We start from the raw sequence: 26,331 nt of genomic DNA, 5'->3' as shown, positions 1-26,331 counted from the left end.
TCCCGTATGCCCATGCTGGTGCACTTAGTGCTGGCTTTATTTCTCTGAGACTCTGCATTTCTCCTCATTCTTTCTTTTTTCCTTTATCCTTTGGCTTGCATACTCTCTGTTGATATAACTTCAAATTCACTGATCTTCCTTCTGTCAGTGTAAATCTACAGTCGAGCGTCTGGAGTGAATTTTTTATTTCCGTTGTACATTTCAGTTACAGAATTTCCATTTAAATGTTTCTTTATACCTTCTCTTTATTGATAGTCTCTATTTCACATAACATGGCATTTATACCTTCCTTATTTAATCCTGGTTTCCTTTAGTTCTGTGAACACATTTATCATGATTATTTATAAGTTATTTTTGTTAAATTCAATACATGATCGCTCTCACAGTTTGTCTTATCTGCTAATTTTTTGGTGTATGGGTCACACTTTTTGCCTACTTCATGACTTTTTTGTTATTGTTGAGAATTGGACATTTAAGATAATATATTTTAGAACTCTGGATACTCATTCATGCCTGGGTCTTATTAGATCCTTGTTTGTTTAGTGACTGGGTAGATATTTTGTGTGTATATTTGTGTGTATATGTGTGTGTTCACATATATACACATATATCCCTTTCCTGTAGTGTAAGGCTTCTGTTGTTGCTCTCCAGAGGATACAGCATGCACTAGTCACTTGGAATGACCATGGTTTTATCAGAGGTCCTCTTCTCTCTTTCTTTGATCATCTCCAGCTGCATGAGCTCTCTCTCTCTCTCTCTCTCTCTCTCTCTCTCTTATTTTAATGCCTTGGGCAATGAGTTTTTCCACTTTCATAAGCAATTAAATTTGGGCCCCTCTGAAGCATGGTTTTTGAGGACAATGTTTGATGCTCTTTCTAACTTGAGGCAAGCTCCTCCCTGCTTTCTCACATCCTGCATTTTCTAGGCAAACCAGTTGGATGTTTCACCAATAGTTCCACCAATCTCCTACTAATCTTCTTTTGCCAATAGTCACTTTTTTTAGAGACACCTTGGAGGTCTCTGTTCTTAAGGCCCTTCTTCCCTTTTGGGTAAGATCTCTAAGACTTAACTCTTGGACATGGGACCAGTGATAGTGCCAACTTCTGTCTGTATGATACCCCTGCTTTAGGAGTGGGCCACTGGGTAGGTACAACAAGCAGCCAGGAATCTCAGCTTGCCCATTCCAGCTCACAACTGCCTTACAAATGCGATCACGTCTTGGTATCCTTGTTGTGCCATGCCGAAAGTAGAGCTTCTACTTTATATGATTGCTGACTGGAGAGAAAAAAGGATCCCCCAAACTCTTGATCACACTCACCTAGAATTTAACTTCCACAATACACAAATGGAAGGAGGTGAGAAAAGCTGTAGGTGTGGCCCTCAACTGCTAGCAGGTGGGGGGGGGGGGGGGAGGTGAGGAGGGAGTTTTGTGTTCTTGGCTGCACCTGAATAGAGTGGACTTTTAGTCACACTGAGCTGGCAAGGTAGAGAGTATATTATGATTCAAATGCCTTAGATTCTCATTGTTCTTGGCAAATTTCAATATACTTTCTTGAATGCATGTTTCATTTGCTGCATGCCCTTACCACAATTTCCAGAACCTTCTTTTCCTTTCTTTTCTTCCTTTTCTTTTTCCTTTCCTCTTTCCTTTCTTTTCTTTTTTCTTTTTTCTCTCTCTTTTTTTTTTTTTCTTTTTTAGAAGGCATGCCCACAGCCAGAAACATCATCCACCTGGTGCAAAAAAACCTGTGGGCAGTGGGAGGGATGCCAGCACCATGAGCTTACCCAGATTGCAATGGCCTAAAACAAAGTGGCCACAGCTCCAGGTCCCAGCTCATGAGGAGATGTGAGGTGGGCAGCAATCTCTGACCTTGGGGTCAGGGGCCCTACGGCGGAGTAGCAGAGATATGGACTTGCTGGTGGTTTCGGGTGAACTCTGCCCATACACTGCAGGTTTCACAGCTTAATGTGGGCACAGAGCCCAAACACCAAGCCTCTCATGGCCACCGATGCGCACAGGGACATAGAGTGGAGCAGCAATAGACTCAGGTTGGTGCCCACCAGCACGTGGCTGTCCATGTCAGGCAGCCCCAGGTTGCCACGCTTGACCTCACAGTAGGTCTCAGCCCAGCGCCCTCAGCTGCATCTGCAGGAGGCTCAGGTAGGGGCCAGAAGGTGCGGGGCGCTGGCTTCCAGCAGGTTCCGGAGCTCCAAAGGGCTCGCAGCTGTAGCAGGTGCTCTCTCCCTCCTCTTCGTCGTAGTTGGGGTGGGCACCCATCAGCCTCCAGGGGAGCCCCGGGCCCTGGGGACCCCAGCTAGTCCTCCTGGCTGTGCACCCCGCGGCCTCTGCCACCACCAGAGCCTCTCAGGGACCCAACCCTGCTGGGGTACTGCTAGCACAGCCACCCCCATTTTTCAGAAATTTCTAAATCGTGTTTTTTAATATATAATATTCACCATTTATGCCGTTCTTCTGGGGAAACTGGCCCTGGAACTTACGCTGCCATGCCGAAGTGGACCTCAGCGGTAGCTTTTTCAGAAATGTTCTTCATCAAGGTGAAGGTCTCCTTCTAGCCCTGGGTTACTGACTAGCTTTGCTCTGCTCTAGTTCCCCTCTCAACCTGTCCCTGGGTCTCAACCCAGGTCTCTGTCACTTATTAACTGTGGCATATGGGGCAAGCTAATCGTTGCTCTTAATTCTAAGTATGGATTCACTAAATATCTCATACACTTACTCAAGATCATTTTGTTCCCCCTAAAACTTCAAAGTTTTTAATGAAGAAATATCAACCCCCACAACCACTTTCAAGTCTTTTATCTGTCCTTTTGTTATACGTGTCTGTAATTTTCAATCACATGCTTATGTTGCTACTCGTTGGGTTTTTTAGTTTTAAAAATTATGAAATTCACACCCTGAAATATGAGAATTTTTACACCTAAATCTTCACATCCCCTCACCCTTTCAGTACAGCTATAGTAGAATTATAAGTTTATCGATACTGTGTTAACATTATGATGACTATATACGTTTTGTTCATAGGAAAAACACACAGGATACTATAATGATGTTTTCTTTCTTCCACAAAAATTTTCCTTTCTTTAGGGTTAATAATCACCTTGGGTTTTTTTTCCCTTTTGAATAATATTTTTTATCACTAAATCAAATGCAAAATTTCCTAGATGTCAAATAACTTGTCAATTCTAGGTTTTTCTTGTGAATGTTTCACCTGGGACCCCTGCCTGTCTTCCCCAGTCTGTACTGGTTGTTCTCCAGGACTGTTCAGTGACCATGAAACCTAAGTGAAGGGTAGCAAAATGGTGGTTTTGCTATATAGGTCTTTAAACTTTAATATGCTTTTCTGTGGTCGGTTCAAAAAATGTAAATAGGAAGAAGAGTTTCAGTTGGGTACCAACTTAATATGCATACCTAAAGCATTTCCAGTTCTTCTAATTCTCATATTCCTTCCTAATTATACAAAATTATCCTAAGAATCATCTGGATGAATAAATGCTTGTCACCAACTTTTAGAATAGAAGGCAATGTGGTAGACTGACAACATATACAAGGAGGTATGTGGAGCTAAATAAAAGTAGAAAAATAAACCCAAATTACTTTAAAATTTCAAAATATGTTAAAGGTGTAATTTTAAATCAATGGAGAAATGATGGTGATGGGGAAACTAGCCTGTCATTTAGAAATAATTTTGGATTTCTATTCACATCTTTTATCGGACTACATATGAAAAAATATGTAAGAACCAAAACTGAATACAAATAGTACAAGAAGCAAACTTGAGAAAGGACTTGTCTTCAATTGATTTCTGAACTTCTGTGTTTTGTTTCACAATCAAAAGGCCTCTATAAACTCAGTTTCCCAGATTCCCTTTCAAGTAACTTTGGGCTAAATTTGGGCAATAGAAAGTACTGTTAATAAATTAAGGAGTCTAGGGAAAGAAACCACAATATTTCTTCCTTCTTTCTGTGCGAAGGGCAGTGTCTCCAGCACAAGCTGGACCTCCTCATCAATTCCAGCTCCTGAAGGAAAACTCTGCCTGTCACCAGAATCATGAGTTCTGTTAATACCATTCCTCCCCATAGGAACTTCCCACCATTAGTAATCTCTGTGTTGCCTTACTATTCCATGTTTGACTTATTGGTTTTGTAACTCTTTGGAACTGTTTACTGAATTAAATATTTTTCTTCCAACTAGTGGGCAAGAACACAGTTCTCCTGGGTAGACCATCTTATAATGACCATGTAAAACTTTAAAACTTCTATATAATTAAGAAAGAACAGAGTTAATGGCCAATATTTTTACAAGAAAAATATTTAAGACATTTACAAGAGAAAGAAAAAGATTAAGACCTTTGATATATAAAAAGCTTTTACAATTGATATGAAAAAAGGCAAAGATTCTAAATAGAAAGGACCAATGTACATAAAAAAGAAAGAAATACAAATAGCCAATAAATTTAAGAACCTATATTTAATTCATTTAAATTTAAATTAAACCTAAAAATAAATAAATAAATAAATTTAAATTAAGGAAATTAAGAGGTATGATGTGATTCTCGATTCTCAGGGTTATAAGTTTGAGCCCCTCATTAGGTATAGAAACTACTTAAAAATAAAATCTTAGGGATCCTTGGGTGGCTCATCGGTTTGGCGCCTGCCTTCGGCCGAGGGCGTGATCCTGGAGACCCAAGATCAAGTCCCAGGTCGGGCTCCCTGCATGGAACCTGCTTCTCCCTCTGCCTGTGTCTCTGCCTCTCTCTCTCTCTTTCTCTGTGTCTCTCACGAATGAATAAATAAAAATCTTTAAAAAAATAATAAAATCTTAATGTTTAAATCATAAATTAAAGAAATTAAAACATCATTGATGTCTTATTTATTTTACCTTTGGGGATGAGGGGAAGAAGAACTATCAGTTTGGCAAAAAATAAAAGGGATGATGACAGCCAAATTGTTAGGAGTATCATGAAATGAACTTTTCCCAGATTGATACAATCTTTCTCGATGGCAAATTAGCAAAAAAAGATTTAAAACCTTTGAAGTATTTATGCACTCTGATCTACATATTTTACTTTTAATGGATCAGAGAACAAGGATATATTTAAATAGATATTACTTAGTAGCCTGTTCATGATAGGTGAAAATAGAATTAAGCAAGATATCCATCAAAAGGGAATGAATTTAAAATGATACATAAAGCCTCACGGTGATCACAAAGCAAAATACTACAATAGGCACACTAAAGATAAACAGTAGGGAATGGAAGCATACCACCACAGAAAATCATCAATTCACAGCAAGAAAGAAGGGAACAAAAAGACTACAGAACATCCAGAAACCAATAAGATAGCATTCGTAATTCCTTACCTGCATTCAGTTATCCTGCACTATATAGCAGACAGAAAAAGAGAAAACCCTGCTAGCCATGGATTTATAGGTCCAGGCTACACAGGTCATGAATTGTCAATTACACTAATTAACTACCTAGAAGGCAACAAAGAAATCAAGGTCCAATCCTTATTAAAGGAATTTATCATTATTACAAAAAGCCTGGGCATTGAAAGAAAGCCTGAAACTCAGAAGACATATACAAACCAAAGCACCTAAAGACAATTTTGATTTCTCGTTCAGAAATTTGGAGACCAAGAAAAAAAACTCTACCTTTTACTCACATGACAGAATAAGGAGGTTTCAAAGATAAAAGCAATTTCCCCACTACTGTTAACCAATACCATAGGAGAAACGGACCCTACCATTGAGAATGAAGTACCATGAGCCCTTGTAGACACACAGGAGTAACACTAGCGGTCCTCAATCCCACCAGCCTCTTTCCTCCTTCCTCAGAGTACATTTCAAATGGTAGGCATTTCCAATGCCCCTCTGATGCTTTTTAAATCCTTTTATTTTTTGTTTTATTTTCTTTATTCCCTTTTAATTGGGAGCACTGCTGGGCACTCATTAGTTTCTACTCATTCCCACAGCTCCTGTTCATTCACTGGAACAAGTCCTCTAGAGACTTCTCAGGCAGGACCATGTTTCTTTCTCTCAAAAAGGAGAAACAGCTTGAGAAATAACATATCCACAAAGCATAAAAGGATCTACAACAAATGGGTCAATACCAATAACTGTCTTTCCCATAATTCAAATCACATAGCACCTACTTCTTGACAATGAAAGAAATCCTGAAATCCTTTAGTCCAAATGTTCTACTGAGATTGGAACATACACACACTATTCCTTCTATAACAATTCTGATTCACTCTTCCAAGCCCCTTCCAATATTAAGCAATACCTATTGAATGCTGAAGCCATTAAAGGGATTAAACCCATAATCGAGGAATACTAAATAAGGGTTTAATTATTCCATGCACCTCCTCTTGTAACATCCAATTCATCCCATACAAAAATGTCACAGAAGAGGACAGATATTCACGCAGGACCCAAGAGCAATAAATCATAGTTATACCTTGGCACCCAGTTGTGCCTAATCCTCATGCTCTATATTCTGCTATTTCAACAGTAACAGATCTCTATAGTACCTTGTGTCCAATGTACCAATGGATCCCAGAAAGCCAATTTGTATATGCTTTAATTTAGGAAAAAACAACATAGTTGGACAATCACACCACAGGGCTACACTGAGAGCTCTATTTCTTTTTCTCAGATTTTAAAAGCTGACATAGCTGATGTAATTTTCCCCAAAGCCCACTTTGTTGCAATATGAGGGTGACTTACTCCTTTGTTCCCCTTCAGAGGAAGGTTGATAAACTAACAATATTCAATTCCTAATGCGATTGGCTACAAATAAGACATAAGGTACCCAAGAAAAAGCTACACTGGAAGATGCCACAAGTCAAATACTTGCGATATGTCATTAGTAACCAAAAGCTTCTTCTAGATCCAGAAAACAAAACAAAATAACAATAACAACAAAAAAAAGCCATATTTGTTCCTTCCCCATCTCCCAAACTAAATGACGGTTACTTGGATTTTACTGGAATGGGATCCCTCACTTCTCTGCTATTGCTCAACCCTTATATACCTGCTTAAAGCTCATCAATCTGAGCCACTTCAGTGGAGTGAACTAAACCAAAGGGATCTGAAGAAACACCATTTACTTGAGCCTCCAGCGTTGGGACGTCCAAATTGTTAAATTACATTTCTCTTTCTCTATGAACGTGAAGGCAATCCATTAATAAAATCTTCTTTAACTCAAAGGTATAGAGGCCCTTAGGACATCATGGCCAGCAGTTAAAGTCTGTGACCAAAGGACTGTAGCCCTGTGTGAGAGCCATCGCACCAACTGCTAGCCTGCTGAAGAGAGTAGAAGAATTAGTTTCGTGCTCCCTTTTGGCTACTGATGTCCTCCATTCTGTAGAACCTCTGTTCACTCGCACCATGCTTAACACCTGTTGAGCACCTGCCAGCAGATTAATTTCCAATAAAATCCTACTTTTACCTCCATATGTCACCATCGCCAGGTGCCATCCTTGACCCCAGCTACTCTTCTCCCCTCTCCCTACTGATGAGACTCATCATAACTGTATTTCAATGACTGACCCAATTACTCATCTCCAGGATGGATCTTCAAAAAAAAACTCCTAGTGGCCATGCTGAGTTATTTTGCTTCCCTGATGGTTCATATTTGAAAGATGGAATGAGGGACTATCAGCCAGGCCATGTTGTAACTTCAACTATTGAAGTCACTGAAGCGAGCCCCACATCAGAGGCTTCTCTGGCCCAACAGACTGAACTTTTTGCTTTAACACAGGCCTGCCTCTTGGCAAAGGATAAAATAGCCAACATGTACAGTGACAGGTGATATGCTTTTGGCACTGCACAGTATTTCAGGATGCTCTGGAAATGGAGGATTTCTAACTTCTGCTGAGCAACAAATTTTTAAAAAGTTCTTATGTCCTGGAGTTATTTGATCAACTCAGCAACCCAAACAACTACCAATAATTAAAGTTCCTGGTCATTACACTGCAAATGTAGAGGGAAATTAGGGCAATCATATAGCAGATGCTGCAGCAAAATACTTCAACTTTAGAAAATCATTTCACATTAAAAATAATATCAACCTTCCCTCCTTTTGAGATCTTAAATAAACTCCTCTTGAGTGACCCAAAACAACTCATTAAGAATATTAACAGAATGTCACTACTAATGAAATAAAGAAGTTGATAGAATCAAATTGTAAATTTGATCCCAACACCCAGCTTTCTAAGTATGTGGCCTGTCCTCCATGATAGCCTACAGAAAATAATTTTAAAATTTATCCATGAAATGATCCATTGGAACTTGGATAAAATGACAGACTGGGGAAAACAGTATTTTTGGAATTCATTTGATAAAACTGCAGCATAAATTTACCATTGTTGTTTTATTTACCACACACATAACCCCAGGAAGTCCAGTCATAGTTCCATTGTGCATATCCTATTACCTTTAGGACCTTTTGAAGTTGGGCAACTGGATTTTGTCCATTTACCCCCGCCACAAGGATACAAATATATCCTGGTAACACTATGCATGCATTCTCATGGGGTGGAAGCCTGTCACTGCATCAGCAGTAGTCCAGGTATTATTAGAGGAAATCATACCTACGTAGTGAATTCCACCTGAACTACATAGTGATGAAGGAATTCATTTCATAGGACAAATAAGACATTTTGTGAAACCCAATCTATTCTACGGCATTTTCAATATACTTGAAAGTTGCTAAGAGTAAACTTTGTTTATTTAATTTTTATGTAAAACTTTTTTAATATTCAGTCTTCTAAGATTCCAGGATATAGTAAGCATCACACATCATACCTGTCAGTGTAGAGGAAGTTACAAGTTTTAGGAAGTTAAAAATATAAAGAAATCATATGAAGGCTTAAATGAATAATTATTTTTTAATTGGAGTTCAATTTGCCGACATATAGCATATCACCCAGTGCTCATCCCGTCAAGTGCCCCCCTCAGTGCCCGTCACCCAGTCACCCATCCCCCCATCCACCTCCCCTTCCACCACCCCTTGTTCGTTTCCCAGAGTTGGGAGTCTCTCGTGTTCTGTCTCCCTCAATGATATTTTCACTCATTTTCTCTCCTTTCACCTTTATTTCCTTTCACTATTTTTTATCTTCCCCAAATGAATGAGACCATATAATGTTTGTCCTTCTCTGATTGACTTCTTTCACTAAGAGTAAATTTTAAAAGTTCTCACCACACACATGGAAAGGGTAATTACATGATGTGATGCAGGTCAGATGTTAACTAACCTCTAGTCATAATCATTTCACAATATAAACATGTTATCATCATGCCGTACAGCTTTAAAATTACACAATGTTACATGCAATCATATCTCAATAAATCTAGAAACAAACAACGGTACCAGCCTGTTATGTACGTACTTGAGGCTGTTCTTTAGGGGAAAGGCTCCAGAACAAATACCGTGGTCTCCTGAGGTGAATTCTTAGCTTGCAGCTCTGGGGAGGGACGAGCCCCAAGGATATGCCATGGAATGAGGCACTGAGGTTGCCAAGACCTTGCACCTTGGCTGACTTGAGAGTGGGACCCCTCACTCAGGTGCTTTTCCTCCCAAGGAATGAATTATGATGTAGATTTTTGCTTGTTGCTAGAAGCAGGGTTCTTTTCAATACTGTCAAGTTAGGGGCACCACAGTCGCTTAGCCAGTTAGGTCTCTGACTCTTGGTTTTGACTCAGGTCATGATCTCCTGGTAGTGGGATTGAGCCCCCTTCAGGCTCTTTGCTCAGTGCACTCTGCTTCACCTTCTTTCTCTCGATTCTCTTTCCCTGTCCTGCTAATTCTCTCTCAAATAAATAAAATCTTCTTTAAAAAAAGTACTGTCAAGCTAAGACACTTTCCAATACTATTCCACCTTCCAGAACAAATTAAAAAATAATTCTGAAAAGATACACGTAAGTGATAATGTAGTTGATTTAGGTAGCCACCATGTGTGTATTTTTTAACTTTAATTTCCTTTTATATGTTTCTGATTTCTATGTCTTTTTTCATTCTTTCTGAGCATGTATAAAAGTAATGATTTTATGATAAAAATTCATTTTGCTAAATGTAAACTCATAAAGAACTAGAGAATATTTATTGGTATTATTTTCTGCCCATGAAGGAAAGTTTTCATGGTAGTGTCACATGGACATATCAGGACAAGTCGGGTTGACTTGATTCATCCCCTGATCCCAGCTTTAAAACCCAGCTTGAGTCAATGTGATGGAGTGAATGTAGTGCTCATTCACTGGAAAAGGAACCAGCCTCTTTTTCTGATTATGACTTGGAATGGCCAGTCATAATCATCCACTTCACCTTCTCTGGAAGTGCTTTGATTCTGGACCCTTTCAGAACTCCAGCAGGGACCTAGATAGCAAGAGATGAGCTTGAATGACCAGCTTTAATGAGCCTGAGAACATCCACATACACTTACACAAGTGGAAGACAGACTAGCAAGGGGAACAAGGGAGAGAATAGAACTGTAATTTTCTTTTATTTTATTTTTAGATAATGTCTACACCAATATGGAGGTTGGACTTACCACCCCAAGATCAGCAGATGTGTGCTCTATCGACAGAGCCAGCCACACACCCCAGAACTGAGTGGTTTTGTAGTTGGAAGTTCTCACAACATTTTAGACAGAAGGAGGGCAAGAAGTATTTGTTCACTAAATTACTGTGGTTTGATGGTGCCAGGAGAAATTCAGGCCAATAATACTTCAAGGTTCTTTACTGGAGAAGCTATTATCAGTTTAAAACTGAAAAGCGTAGAGGTCCTTTATGAAAACACCTTTGATATACTGGGGTCAGGTCACTAGAGTGGATTTCCTGACATTGGATTGCTGTCATTTTCTTTAATAAAAAGATTATCAGCCTTCAGGAGGTATTTTCTAGGGTTGTTCATACAATGAAAATGTGATCTTTGAGAAATGAACTCAGCCCTGCTCGCTAATGATGTCTCTGCCCAAAGGGCTGCCTCAACATCAACTCTCTTTTCATTCTGTCACGTTAATGCACCTTTACTGGAAATCCCTATTTCCTAATAATGTCCATTGTGCATTGCTTGAAAACAAAACCAAACAAAATCTGTTTGCAGTAATGGAACTTATCCAATTCCCAGTCTCTAAGGGCCAAACTTTTAATGAAGTCTCTAGTGAGGACATTCAGGTTTACTAAAAATTTCCCTGGGTATTATTAATTCATGCAAATCTCCTCAGCTAACCAGTTAAAATTAAAATGAACCAATTCATATACAGACATTAATGATTTTAGCAGCATGCTCTAAAAAATGAAAAGACACAAAAGCATTAAGCCAGGTAGCAATAATTACAACAAAATTACTATACTAGTATAGTAAGGTTTCATAATATCCATAAAAATACCCACTATTAATGAAAACTTTTCCTGGTTGTCCTTCATACACAGTGTTTCTTGAAAAGCACTAGTTATCTTTTTCTTTTTTTTTTTTTAGCACTAGTTATCTTGAAAGAACTATTTGCTGGTGCAGCTAAGCTCTCTTACATATTTGTATGATAAAATTTTAACATTTTTCTGTGGTACCAGCTCAGTGTTATGGTTCATTTCTGACCACCTATTTGCTGTAGGCAACTCCCTGCTTTACAATGTCACAGGACCCGATCAATTGATATCTAATAGTACCATCACGTAATGTATGGTCAGTTGCACAGAAAGTTAATTTTACAAATTAATCAAAATTTGGAAAACTAATTTGATTAAAATCGATCTTAATGATCACCATTTTGTGACCCCCTGTGCAGAGCCTGAAACATATGAACTGAGAATCATGGGACGTAGTACTGAATGACATAAAAGACCTTTTAAGAATCCATGGAATTTGATGGTAACCTGATGACAAGTTGGGTATGAAGAGTGAGGACAATGGCAGTGTCATTGATGATCCTGAAGGTATGAACCTGGGGATGTTGAATGTTTCCCTTTTGCTCTTAGCAAACACTCGAGGATCTAGACCGTGAACTATAAGGTGAGGTCCTGTGTTATCTGACCCCTGACTCCCAATCTAGCCTCATTTACCTCTGCTACTCTCCTAATTTACTGTGCTGTAGATTCATTGGTTTCTCAGTTCCCAGACTACATCTCAGTTCCCAGGCTACTTCCCAACTCAAAGCCTGCAAATGCTATCTCTAAGTCATAAATGCCATTTGTCTCACTTCTTCCCCTACTGTCTGGTCAATTCAAACATTGTCAAGGCTTCAGCTTATGTACTGTTTTCCCTGGGAACTTTTCCCAAATTTTACCCCAAGACTAGGGTAAGATCTCTTACATATAATTTTCATCATAGCACTCAGTACAGTTGTAATGATTCTGTTACTGTGTCTCTCTCCACCACGAGATGACAAGCTCCATGAAGTCAGGGACCCTGTTAGACTTGCTCACTGCCCATTCCAAAAGACTGGCCTCAGCTTCTGTGCTGTTTCCTCAGGGATACTTTTCCTCTCCCATCTCCTATATTCTGTGACAACCTAGGGGAGTTAATAGGGAAAAGCTCTTTCTTGGTACCAGTAATTTACCTTTCAAGTATGGCAAGTTTGAGGCATGATTAGATATTATGGAAATATCCTACGGGGATAGTGATGTTGAGGGATCAGGGCTGTAGAGAAAGATTTGGAAGCCAGTGGCCTCCAGCTTTGAGTTACTAATTTCTAAGAAAGAAGGAAGGGTCAGAGATGCAACTTCAAACACCTGCCTCTGTTGAGATGGAAACAGTGTTAAGAACAATAAAATGGTTAAATTTTCAAATTTTTTGAGAGGTCAAAGAGAACAAAGGATCTGGAAGGATAATTGGACTTGGACAGGTCACTGGGAAGCTGTTCTTACAAAATGACAGAAATGACGTCTGGGTTCCAGGCAGTTTAAGAGTGTTAATGAAAACAGCAGGTATAGAATGCTTTTTAAGAAGCATGGTGCTAAAAATTGAGAGAAATGGGACAAGAACTAAAGAGGTAACAGTGAGGTCAATTAAGGTTTTCCAAAATAGGGCAGGACTATGCAGCTTTAGGGGAAAACAAACAAACAAACACCTTTTACAGTGGGAAAATCTGGTCAGTTGAACATTTGATCACTCTTTTTTTTTTTTTTTTTTAAGGAACACTATTTCCTTGGCTTTTACTACATTACACGAACTCTCCCCCCTCTCCTTTTAGTTCTCTCTCCTCTTTTTTCTCCTTTCCCCTTACCCTAGACCTATGCTTTCCAATTGTAGCCCCTGAACACATGGCTAGTGAGTACTTAAAATGTATATAATCGGAATTATGACATGCTGTAGGTGTAAAAATCACACCAGATTTTGAAGGCTTGGAAGGAAAATAAGAGAAAACACTTTCTTAATAATTTTATATGGATTATGTGTTGAAATGATAATATTTTAGATGTATTGAATTAAATAGAATGTATATTATTAAAATTAATTACATACTTTTTACTATCTTGCAACATGGGTCCCCTGCCCACCTCTTCGCCCTCTTTTGCACCCTTTTCTCCCAATTCTTTGCCTTACTGACCCTCTTTCACTACCTTAAAACTGTCATGCTCCCTCCAGAAACAGGATCTTTGTATGTTTTCTTCTCAACTCACCCACTCTACTTCTTCCTGGGAAATTCTGTTCAGCCTCCAGATTTCAGCCCAATCATCACTTCTTCGAGGAACTCTTTCCACCACTTCTTCACACTCCCAACACACTACAAGTAATGACAGTGGTGATGGTAGTGGTGGTGAGTGATGACAACATGTAGCTCATTTAGTGAGCACACGCTAGATTTTGGGATCTCTTCCACTATTTTAAACGTAATTCATTAAATCTTCAAAACTATCTTTTTAGTCCCCATTTTCAGATTACGATCCATTATAATATCCATTTTTCTGTTGTGGAAATTGATCCACAGAGAAGTTAACTAATTTTCCCAAGATCATTTAGAAAGTGCTATAGCCAGGATTCAAAATTAAGCCCTCTGGTTTCAAAGCCCATGGGGTTAAGTACTATCGTACACTGCCTTTTCAGGCCAGGCTAAGCTTCTCTATTAAGTTTCATATCTCCAATAACTGTCCCTTGCAATAGCGAAGTTGTAATTTTGAATTAATGTAGGTGATTATTTGGTTAATGTCTATCTTCCACAACTTCTTCCCAATTCTGCAAGGGGAGGGAAGACAGATGCCATATCTGCTTTTGTTTATTGCTTAACCATAGTGCCTAACATTGTGGTCGGCATAAGGTAGACACACAATGTATTTGAAGACAATTATACAAAATAAATGTATCATTTTATGAAAGAAGGAAGGGAGGAAGAAGGAAGAAAGGACAAGCTCCTCTGTATCTCTAGTTATGGATTTCTCTACCCAGCATAGCTTAATCCACCTCTTTCAATCTCTCAATTCCTACATCTAAGGAAGTCTGAATTTGACAACAACAAATTCAGAGATCCAATCTGGTAGGTACTAATGACTTAAGAACTTCTGAGCAATTAGTTTATTGTGAACAGCTGATTCATTCAATATTTATTTCAGGTGGAGGTGTCAAAACTGGATCAACCATTAAGTAATCTCTTTTTAAAAATAATTTATTTATTTATTCATTTATTCTCTCAAACAGAGAGAGGGAGAGAGGCAGAGGGAGAAGCAGGCTCCATGCAAGGAGCCCGACCTGGGACTCGATCCCAATCCCTGGTCTCCAGGATCATGCCCTGGGCTGAAGGTGGCACTAAACGACTGAACTAACCAATCTGCCCACTGAGAAAGTAATCTCTATAACATAATTATTAGTACCAAGTTCTCTAATTACACCGATCCTGCAGTCACACTGGGAGCTACTTTCTATTCCTCCAATACTTCATGAGCTTTCATGCCTCTGATACTTTGCTTTGCTTTCCCTTTCCAACCATTCCTGCTGAGAAAATGTCAATATGTATCTTTTAAGGCTAGAATCAAATGTCCTCTCCTGGGTAATCTATAATAAAACACCCCTTATCATTTTTGTTGTGTGTGTGTGCTTCTTATAGCTAACTGGAGGATATTTTTATAGGATTGCTCAGTTGAGGATATATCTATATTCCTGTGGTTAAGGCTGGAAGCTCCCCCCTGAAGGGTAGGGCATGCAGTGTCAATCACAGGGGGAATAGTTAAACCCTCAGATTAAGAAAACAGGAGTGGCGCTCCTACTCACTTTTTGTCTCTCACATTTTTAGAAATAGATCTCTTGAGGATAAGCCATGTCTGAACTTCCAGTTGACTGGGAAAAGACAGCTTTTGCCTTTTAGATTTGGAAATAGGTAAGGAGGCCTTGCTATAGGAAACCATAAACACAGGATGAGCAATTCAGCAAATGTAATATAAACCAGATTATCAAGATTAGCAGGCTTCAGACTGATCTGTCACAATCAGTTATGAGATGCATCATCACATCACAATTAATGAGTTTTTAATAATAAAATACTATAGTTTCATATGATTTATATTTTTAAAATATAATTAGAGTAAATTCCAGATTATCTCAGTAATACCTTTCTCACTCCTTTGCATTACAATATAATAGCTTTTTTTAAAAAAAGATTTTATTTATTTATTCATGAGAGAGGCAGAGACATAGGCAGAAGGAGAAGAAGGCTTCCCGATACGGGACTCCATGCTGGACCCCAGGATTATGGCTTAACCACTGAGCCACCCAGGCGCCCCTACAATATACCATTTTAAATGTGAGAACATAAAGAGGAATCATAGCTAACCAGATGGCAATCGCTGGAGGAAGCTAACATCCTGCATTCTCAATGGACAGAGAGGGTTGAGAACTGCTCTACTAATTGTATATTAATACATTTTGTTTTCCAGTGGTTATCTCCAAGTCTAGTCATGTACAATTTATCCCTCTATAATTTCTGCACTGCAGGGAATCAATCATTTGGGCCAGAGTAAATGGAAGAAGAATGTCTTCTTGTGGCTACCGAGAGTTTGGCAGCAGTGGCGACTACTTCCCCAAGGAAAAAATGAGAATCTGGAGAAAGGTTTGGAGGCTGCATTTGCTCTTCCCTCATGCAGATTTGATCTCTAAAGTATTATTTTACCTGGGAAAAGACACTTTTCCTACAGAAAACCTTTTACACACACACAGGCAAATTAAGTCACTTCCATCTGTTTCTCACACAGTTCTGAATGTATGATTATACCATTGGTTCTATCACTCTGCATTCTAATTATTTGTTTACATGATGCCTCCTCAATACAGTAAGTCACAGCATAGAGGAATTAGGTCTTATACTGCTGTGAATTACTACTGCTTATTAGCACATTGCTTGGCATTATAACACGCACCACCAACTTTTGATGATGAGTCAAACATGACTAGAAAAGCAAAACCACATTCGTCACATTAAATTGGCTCTTTTTGTTGTATTTGCTTTTTTTACACATAAAAATCTTAGAGTCATCTTTATTCCACAGCTTTAATCTTACATGGTACATAAGGGGCACCCAAACACTTGTTGATTAACGTCTCATCCTTGCCATATCAACATTCAAAATATAGCGTACAGAATAGAGCAATGAGTCACACACACAATGGTTTTTTCTAAAACTCAGGTTTGATAGAGTCTGTCCCTTGACAACTTTATTCAGGGCTAAAATTCAAGGTCCTTGATTTGGCGTTCTGACCTCATGATTTTTAGGATACTTCTGTAATTTCCGTATCCTTACATTTCATGCCCACCAGGCATTTTGCAAGCGAGATAATCTGATCTAATCCAAAACAGAAAGTCCCAAGGCCTCTCTCCTGATCACGCCTCTCTCTTCTGCCTTCCCACTCTCTCTGGATGATCTCACTCGGTTTCAAGGCTTTGAATATCCACATGCCAATGACTCCTAATCTCCAGCCTTATCTTTCATCCTCAATTGCCTTTTTTACTTCTCCGCTTGGGTAACTGATATGCATTTCAAACATAACATTGATAAAATAAAACTCCTATTTCTACCTCCACCCGTCCCCCACCAAGAAAGCATCTCTGCTCCTCTCTTTCAATTCAATAAATGCTACTTCCACCTTCTCCTTGAATGCTCGAGGCAAAAAAATCTAGGCGTTTTTCTTGCTAGCTTTTTAACCCTCTCGTCTCTCCCTCTCAAATCCTGTTGACTCATCCCCAAAACATAATCCAAATCCATCTGCATTCCTCTATGTCACTATCATCCTAATTCTGAACTACTGCCCCATATCCTCCTTGCCTATCTCCTCACTCCCACCTTCACCCTTTATGATCCATTTTCTGACAGACCAATAGAGTATTATTAAAATGTAAATAAGGTAATGCCATTTCCCTGCTTGAAAAACTTTGGTTTGGTAAGCAGAATAATGGCCCACCAGAGATGTCTTCATCCTAATCTTTGGAAATTATGGATATGTTTACACTACATCGGAGAGGGAATTAAACAGCCCTGGACCATCCAGGTGGGCCCAATGTAATATTTTAAATGTTGAAACAAAGCACAAGAGTCAAAATCAGAGGGATAAAATGTGAAAAAGATCTGAATGGCCATTTCAGGCTTTGAAAGTGAAAGAGGACCATGAACCAAGAAACGTAGGCAGGCTCCAAAAGCTAGAAAAGGCAAAGAAACAGATTCTCACCTACAGCTTCCACAAGGGATGTTGACACTCTAATTTTAGACCAGCGAGACTCACTTAGGACTTCTAACCTCCAGAACTATGAAAGAACAAATCTGTGTTATTTTTAATGACTAAGTTTGTGGCAACTTGTTACAGCAGCAATAGAAAGCTGATACACCCTCCTGAGGCTTCTCCTTGCACTGAGAATGAAATGCAAACTCTATGCTCTGTGTTACAAATTCTACAAGATCAACTCTTCAATCCCATCACCAAACACTTTCCCCGGCTTTAATGCGTTCTAAACAAGAATTCATTTAGAGTCCTAAATAAGTTTTATGCAAAACTTATTTCTGCCTCTATAACTATCATCCTCTTAGCCAGACTGCTATGGCTGGCTTCTCACTACTCGTGTCTCAGATTGACTGCTAACTTTTCCTACAGCACTTTTTTTTTTTAAGATTTATTTATTTATTTATTCATGAGAGACACAAAGACAGAGGCAGAGACACAGGCAGAGGGAGAAGCAGGCTCCTCGCAGGGAGCCCCCTGAGGGACTCGATCCCAGGACGCTCAATCGCTGAGCCACTCAGGCATCCCTCCTGCAGAGCCTTTCAAACCATCTGATCTAAAGTAACTTCCAGCCAGTCTTTTTCAACAGTATGCAATTTTGTCCTCACCATAGCACTTACTATTTTTTTTCTATTTTTCTTATTTAGTATGTATGTATTAACATCTGCTTCCCCACTCTCCTCTTAGAGTGGAAGCTTCAAGAGCACAGAATCTGTCATTGTGATGCTCACAGTAGGTACCATAAAGTATTTATCACATGAAAGTGTGAATAAATGTAGCAATAAAGGGCAGCTGTTGTGTGGTACTAAACATAAAGACTTTCCAAAAGTTTTAAGTAAGCATAAATTTTTTCATAAATTTGTAAGAAAAAAGTAGAATAACAACTAATGAGCTACATGATTCTTTTCACTGACCCCAGGAATCTTTCACCAATTCCACATTATTTCATGAGTTAAGAATGGAGTAGTAAGTTAGAAGCAACATTCATTATTCTTTCACAGTTGCTTTTGTAAAAAACAAAAGCTTTCTCTTAACCCCATCATTTTTTTTGTATATTTTTATTGGAGTTCAATTTGCCAACATATAGCATAACACCCAGTGTTCATCCCGTCAAGTGCCCACCTCTGTGCCCATCACCCAGTCACCCCATCCTCCTGCCCACCTCCCTTTCCACCACCCCTTGTTCAATTCTCAGAGTTAGGAGTCTCTCGTGTTTTGTCTCCCTGTCTGATATTTCCCACTCAGTCCCCCATCATTTCTTAACAAGCTCTCATTATAGGGGGAAGTTTCCCCATGCTGCCCTCCTGGCACACACTGAGTCCTACATTGTCAGAGAAATGTGATCCTCACCTAAAACAGTCACATTGCTCTAGAATTTTAGTTCTGGGGGAAGGGATTTTTTTTTCTGCTTTGTTCTTTGTTGTGTTCTTTGGGTATATCCCAGAAATACCCATGACACTAAGGTTAGTGAGATTGTAATCAAGTGGAGAGAAGCCAGAGTTAACCTATGAAATGCCAGGGGACTGTACAAGGCAAATACTGAGACCTGGGAGGTATTACGTGGGCAACAAGAGCTTAGGAGGTTGGGAAGAAAACAGGTAAGTTTATCCCAGGAAAGCTATATGGACGTTGGTCTGAAGATGAAAAGGGGATAGGGTTCTCATAGATGAAAGAAAATGGTGGATTACTACAGATGAGGCTAAAGGCACAAAATGAAGAATGTGACTTATTCAGAGAAGCATGAAGAGAAGGGGTTGGCATAGGCATGGCATATGGGAAGAGCAGAATATAAACTTAGGAAACAAGATCAAATGATGAAGAGGTAGGGCAATCAAGATAAGTAATCAACCAAACAAATTGAGATTGAGGTTGATGGGCAATGGGGAGTCATTCCACTATAAATGATGGGAGAGTCCTAAATAAGGGAGTAGTTTGAGGAAAAGGAGCTTTTTGAGAAGCTGCTTCTGGATTTGCAAGAAAAAAATTAAAGTTTATTCTAGTAACTAAAATATAAGATTAAACACATTATGAATATTTTTTCAACGGAAGATCTTAGAATTGAGTTTTTAAAAAGGTGGGAAAAGTGCCACTTTCTGACCCCTGCTCATTCTACACGTTCTTTTCCCTGTGACAATAGATCCTAGCTTAGCTTCCACTTCTTCCAGTCCAGTGGAATTTTTTCTTTCAGCCTAGGATTCTATATTCAGATTGATGATAAGGATAAGTGGTATAAATGCAAATACATTAAAATCAAAGCACAGGGCAGCTCGGGTGGCTCAGCGATTTAGCACCACCTTCAGCCCAGGGCCTGATCCTGGAGACCCTGGATAGAGTCCCACATCTGGCTCCCTGCATGGAGCCTGCTTCTCCCTCTGCCTATGTCTCTGCCTCTCTCTCTCTCTGTGTCTCTCATGAATAAATAAATATAATCTTCAAAAAAAATCAAAACACGGTCCTTAAATGTGTTTAGAAATGGCATTTGCTTTACTCTCCAGGTCTCAAAGGATAGACTTAATTATTCCCATTCAGTATGTAGTAATGTTTTAAAAAATTAGTCTCTCAGGTTATACTTGATGTCAATGCCAGTAAAATCCCCTCAGAATTATTTAAAATATTTAAACCATTCTCTACCCGTGACAGAAATATTATCACTGGCCTGTCAGTAGAAATATTTTTCTAAACAACCATAAGAATAGTTTTATATCTGGATCTACTTTAAAAATCAGCACCAGACAACCAACTAGCTTTTAGAAAACTCTTATCAGGGAAATCCAGGTGAGCAAGTATATAAGACATATTTTTGTTGTTGTTGGAAATATTAACCCCCAGAAACATTTCTTTAAGTTCTTTAAGCTTTTTGTGTTGCAATTCTTATTTTTCAATCTTTTAAGTTCTTTTAAGTCTCTCCTTAAATGTAAAGTCTATTGTCTAAAAATTAGACAAATGACTATAATTCATTTGTCTCACTTCTGAATTTAAGAGAAGCCTAAATTTACCAAAAATAAATAAGGTGTAATTTTATAGTAATAACAGGAAACATTAACAGTATTTTTGAAACCTCTTTAAGTAATATGGTTTGCAATATAACTTACAATTTAGCAGATGAAATAGATTAGCCTCTATAATGAAATGATGTTTAAACTGTTTGTGTTGAACATTTCCAACCAATCATATGAGAAAGTAATATACAGTTAACCCTTGAACAACGTGGGTGCAAACAATGCTGACCCCATGTATAATTAAAAATCCACATATAACTTTTGACCCCCAAATCTTAACTTCTATTCATTGTAGTTAACGAGAAGCCTTTTTGACAACATAAATTGTCAATTAGTACCTATTTTATATGTTATACTGTATTATTACAACAAAGTCAGCTGGAAAAAAGAAAATGCTATTAGGAAAATCATAAGGAAGAGAAAACATGTTTACAGCACTATATCATATAGGAAAAAAAAAGCCCATAGTTAAGTGGATGTGCACAGTTCAAGTCTGTGCTGTTCAAAGGTCACCTGTAATTTTAAGCCATTCTTTTAAACTTTGACGTAATTTGAGGGAACTTTCCAATTTCTCTTCTGGTTCTTGGAGAAATAAAATATCAATGTAAATCTTACTTCCGTCTGACTGATTATAATCAACTGGGAAAACTGAAGGAAATCTTACTATGTAACTTCAAGCTGGCAAATGTAAGGCATTTAATGAAAAAATTATTCAAATTATACTTATATAGATTTTAAATATTCATTTTTAGACTTCAGGTTGCCAAGAGTAAGTGATTTAATTAAAAACTAATTCAAATTATAGAGACTTCAAATGTTCATTTTTAAAATATTGCTCCTAAAGGAATCAATCCAAAATAGTCTGAGATTTAAAAGTTAATAATATTTTCAGGAAGGCAAAAGAGAAGAGATCTTTTTACATGTCCAAAATGCCTTTCCTCTGTTCCTGGAATATGGACAAGTGTTATGGACAAGGAATATCTGGAAAACTATCAATGTGGAAAGGTCCAGAGGATCAATTGATCATCTTCTAAGAAAGTATGTAGCACAGAGCAGGCATTTAGTAAATACCAGGTCCATGAACAAATGATTCTCGAATTAACTAAAATAAACAACACTAGGTTTAAATAAAGCATTCTTCAATAAACTAGAACTCTATCAATAAGGAAAAATGTAAGGGATAGATCATTGACATTTTAAAAGTATGCTCAAAGTTTAATAAATTATAGAAGCTTAAAGTATCAAGGAAACACTTGACACTGTTGAAAGAATAAAACTTGGTACCATAGAATCATTGCTTTACATAGAAACATGTTTCCTTAAGAATACATTACCACAAGATGTGAATATATTTCTGAATGACTCAAGATACATGCAAGATTGTCAGCAAATTATTATTATTTATAATCATGAATGTCATTATCACAGAGATGGAGCAGATACGTCCTCAATACACCCATTATGATGTTATCCACAATAAAACTGTGAAGTGCAGAAAACAGTCATTAGATCCCCAATGATTATTGTGGGCTAATAAGTTATAAAACATAGCATGTCTTTGAATTTATTTAATAAAAGTTTTGTATTCTGATTATAAAAGCAATATTCATGGTAGAGAATTTCAAATAGAGGAAAATATAAAGAAAAAGTGACCTATAAGTCCCATTGCACAGAGAAAACCAGTATTAACATTTTAATGTGTTTCTGTGCTGTCTTTCCTTTATATTCATAGTAGGTATTTATTTGGAAAATTAGTATTATTCTGTATATGAATATTATATTTTATGTTTCACATGTTTTATTATGTCAATTTTATCATTGTAGTGAATAGGAAATAATGATTGCACAATATACCATCATATGGTTGCTTCACACTTAGTTGATCAGACTGAACAAATGTTTACCACTTAGGTGTTTTCAATTTTTCACTATTAAAAATAACTTTACAGTGGACATCATTATATGTAAGTCTTTAACTGGGATTCTAATTATTTCTTTCTGTTAGATTTGTAGTTACTAGTCACAGGGTATGAATAGTTAAGAGTTTTGTTAACCTATAACCAAATTATTTTCCAATGATGGCACCAATTTATACTTCTATGAGGCATGCATTTCAGTTCCCATCTCACTGTATGTTAGACAATATAAATCATTTCTTTTTTAAAAAATTATATTTTGAAAAAAATAATAAAAATAAAAATAAAATAAACATTCTATTTTAATAAGGAAAATAAATTTCCCCACCTAATTTAAAATGATATTTCTGATTAGTAATGAAATAAAACATTTTTATTTTGTGAAAATTGTATTTCTTTTGAGATTTTTCTGTTCCTTTCCTTTATATTTTTTCTAGTGATTATTCCTACTGATTTCTATAAGGTATTTCTAGAATAAAACTATAGAAGTATTATCATATTTATTGCAATAATTTCCCAGTTTGCATTTGATATTTGATTTTACTCATGACATTTTTGATATATAGTTAGATAATTGAATTTATCAATTTTTAATCCTTAAGATTTCTCCAATTTCTTCTGATAACATTTAAATTTCTTATGCATATATGAATAACTTTGCATACATTGTATGCATAAATGGTATCATAAATGTCCTAGAATATTTTTAATATAGCCCTTTTTTTTCTTTTCCATCTTTCTCTCTCTCCCGTCTGCTTCCCCTTCCCAACACCCAGAGTTTTAAGTACCTCGAAATAGCACTATTTTTCACCCAAAGCATTTTATTTTTAAATGTATATTCTCTTATCATTGGTGACAGTAATTTGCTAAGAATTTACAAATGAAAATAGTCTTTTAAAAAATTTTTATGGTGATAAATATAAATAATAACATTTTAATCATATTTAAGTATACAGATTAGTGGCATTAAATGCATTTATATTTTGCAGCCATCATCACTATTTCCAGAACTCTTTTACCTTGCCAAAATGAAACTCCAAACATATTAAACAAAAACCACCCATTTTCTCCCTCTTGCTGACCTATCATTCTACTTCCTGTCTCTCTGAATTTGATGACTTTAATTCATGTAAGTGGAATCATACAGCATTGGTTCTTTTGTGTCTAGTGTTATTTCACTTAGCATGACATCTTCAAGGTTCACCCATATTTTAACATGTGTCAGAATTTCATTCCTTTTTAAGGTTGAATAATATTTCATTGTGTATATATATATATATATATATATATATATATACCACATTTTGTTCATCCTTTCATTCATCAAGGGACATTGAGTTGTTTAGAATTTTGGCTACTGTGAATAATGCTGCTTTGAACATGATTGTATGAAATAGTTTTCTCAACATCATTGTTAATCAGTATATATATAATCATTGAAATTATTTGAAGACACTGGTACTAATAGCTGATACTTAAATTATGAATCATCTTTACCTAACCCATATAGAGGAGTTTTGCACTGAATATTCCTCTTAAGATCTCAAAAGCCTTCCCTGTGCATATAATTTTTCTTGAAAATATGCTAGAAAAATGTTAAAAGAGTAGCTCCCTACATAATAACTTCAGGAGATTGATACAGTCCAGAATTGGGCATGTGCCAAATCCATATAACATGTGAAGGCCTTATAGAATTCGTCCTTCTGAACTTAGCTTAGCAGTCAAATTGGACATATTATAAATTAGTACCTAATTTCTCCACAATTGTTTTCTCAACAGGGAAGTAAGGAATGGCTGAAGAAAATCATACCCTGAAAAGTGAGTTTATCCTCACAGGATTTACAGATCACCCAGAGTTGAAGACCCTTCTGTTTGTGGTGTTCTTTGCCATCTATCTCATCACCATGGTGGGGAATCTGGGCCTGGTGGTACTGATATCAAAAGAGCATCATCTTCACATGCCAATGTACATCTTTCTGGGCAACCTGGCTCTTGTGGATTCTTGCTGTGCCTCGGCCATTACTCCTAAGATGTTAGAGAACTTCTTTTCTGAGAACAGGATGGTTTCCCTCTATGAGTGCATGGGACAATTTTATTTTCTTTGCACTGTTGAAACTGCAGACTGCTTTCTCCTGGCAGCAATGGCCTATGACCGCTATGTGGCCATCTGCAGCCCACTGCAGTACCACACCATGATGTCGAAGAAGCTCTGCCTTCAGATGACCACAGGGGCCTACATAGCAGGAAACCTGCATTCCATGATTCACGTAGGGCTTCTCCTTAGGCTAACTTTCTGTGGGTCTCATCAAATTAATCACTTTTACTGTGATATTCTTCCTTTATACAGACTCTCCTGTATTGATCCTTATGTCAATGAACTAGTACTATTTATTTTTTCAGGCTCCATCCAAGTCTTCACCATAGGCAGCGTATTAATATCTTACTTCTACATTCTCTTTACTATTTTCAAAATGAAATCCAAAGAAGGAAGGGTCAAAGCATTTTCCACCTGTGCATCTCACTTTTTGTCTGTTTCATTGTTCTATGGATCTCTTTTTTTCATGTACATTAGACCAAATTTGCTTGAACAAGGGGATAAAGATATCCCAGCTGCTATTTTGTTTACAATAGTAGTTCCCTTACTAAATCCTTTTATTTATAGCCTGAGAAATAAAGAAGTAATAACTGTCCTGAGAAAAATTTTGAAGAAAAAAAAATCTCATGAAAGTTGGAAACAAATGATATCGACTGTAGCTTAGTGATTTAAAAGTGGAAAATTCTTCCAAGTGAAAATACACAGAAAAAAATGCACAAGTTATATATAAAATATATCATAATAAAATCAATTGAGGAAGCAATACGTATGGGAAAAAATATACAGGAAAGAGAAAACTGTGCTAAATCTTAATTCAAAATAACAAAAATCAAAACCAAACTTGTAATTCCTTCAAGAAACAGCTTAGAATGTTGCCAAGCTCATGGACTGTGTCTGCATCAGGGGGATTGGGATTATCAGCTCCAAAAAGGAAAACAACAAAATTATCAGTTACACATATAAAGGAGAATTCTATTTAGCATTTACAGCCAGTCAGCTTTAACAGCTTAGAGCATGAGCACTCCAGTTAGGCTGAAGATTTTAAGGGGATATGAACACTCAAACAGTGAAATCCCTCACAACCATGGGAGACAAAGTCGAAGCAAGTAAATTTTGAGGATGCAGTTTTAATAGCATTGTGGGAGACACTATTGTTAAGACAGAGGTAGTAAGAAAGTGACGGTGTCAAATAAAAGTGAGTAGTATATTCCCAAGTTAAGGTTCCAATGGAGTTGCATAATTACACACAGAATGTCAACTTCAAGAGTAGTTATCTTCAGAGAGAGTTATTTACTCCCAAATGTACACTCATAAAGATGCTATAACATAAAGCCCCAGGCAAGTAATTAAACTTCACGTGAGATTCAAAGAGCCTCTATTGTCAGTTAGCTAAACTAAACAACTCTATCCTCCATCTTGAGAGGTGAGGAAAGGGTCCAATAATGAGGACAATATTATGTCATATACAGACATGAAGGTATGATTGTTGAACTGTGGGTAGGGCTTATGTATAATAATTACTTATTTTTTCTTCTCACCACTGCAAAACCTGAAGTTGTGGAATGTAAGTGGAATTAAATGATTTTATTTGTTTATTTTCAAGAA

At 37.3% G+C, this 26,331-nt stretch overlaps 1 protein-coding gene and 1 long non-coding RNA gene across 8 annotated transcripts in view; one reads left to right on the top strand and one right to left on the bottom strand.

Moving 5' to 3' along the window:
* LOC140625004 (olfactory receptor 5K1) overlaps nucleotides 1-26,331 on the top strand; it is a 29,114-nt gene extending 2,783 nt beyond the window's left edge. For 3 of the 7 annotated variants that reach the window (XM_072812134.1, XM_072812132.1, XM_072812133.1), the window contains exons 2-4: nucleotides 11,808-11,955; nucleotides 15,944-16,058; nucleotides 24,411-26,331. In XM_072812134.1, coding sequence (XP_072668235.1) covers nucleotides 24,422-25,390 — 969 coding nt within the window. In that variant the 5' untranslated portion in view covers nucleotides 11,808-11,955; nucleotides 15,944-16,058; nucleotides 24,411-24,421 and the 3' untranslated portion in view covers nucleotides 25,391-26,331. Of the gene's footprint in view, nucleotides 1-2,113; nucleotides 2,235-11,807; nucleotides 11,956-15,943; nucleotides 16,059-18,403; nucleotides 18,449-24,410 lie in introns of those variants that run through there. The other 4 variants (XM_072812135.1, XM_072812131.1, XM_072812137.1 and 1 more) reach the window with 4 other exon arrangements.
* Nucleotides 10,129-15,349, bottom strand: LOC140625006 (uncharacterized). Its single transcript, XR_012024415.1, has 3 exons — nucleotides 15,224-15,349; nucleotides 13,642-13,745; nucleotides 10,129-10,396 (listed from the first exon to the last, which is right to left on the bottom strand). It is a non-coding gene; the product is annotated as an uncharacterized lncRNA (long non-coding RNA).

Source organism: Canis lupus, chromosome 35 (genome assembly GCF_048164855.1).
Source record: "Canis lupus baileyi chromosome 35, mCanLup2.hap1, whole genome shotgun sequence".
NCBI classification, from domain to species: domain Eukaryota; kingdom Metazoa; phylum Chordata; class Mammalia; order Carnivora; family Canidae; genus Canis; species Canis lupus.
The sequence above is the reverse complement of the archived record's forward strand: the minus strand, read 5'-3'. Positions and strand labels throughout refer to the sequence as shown.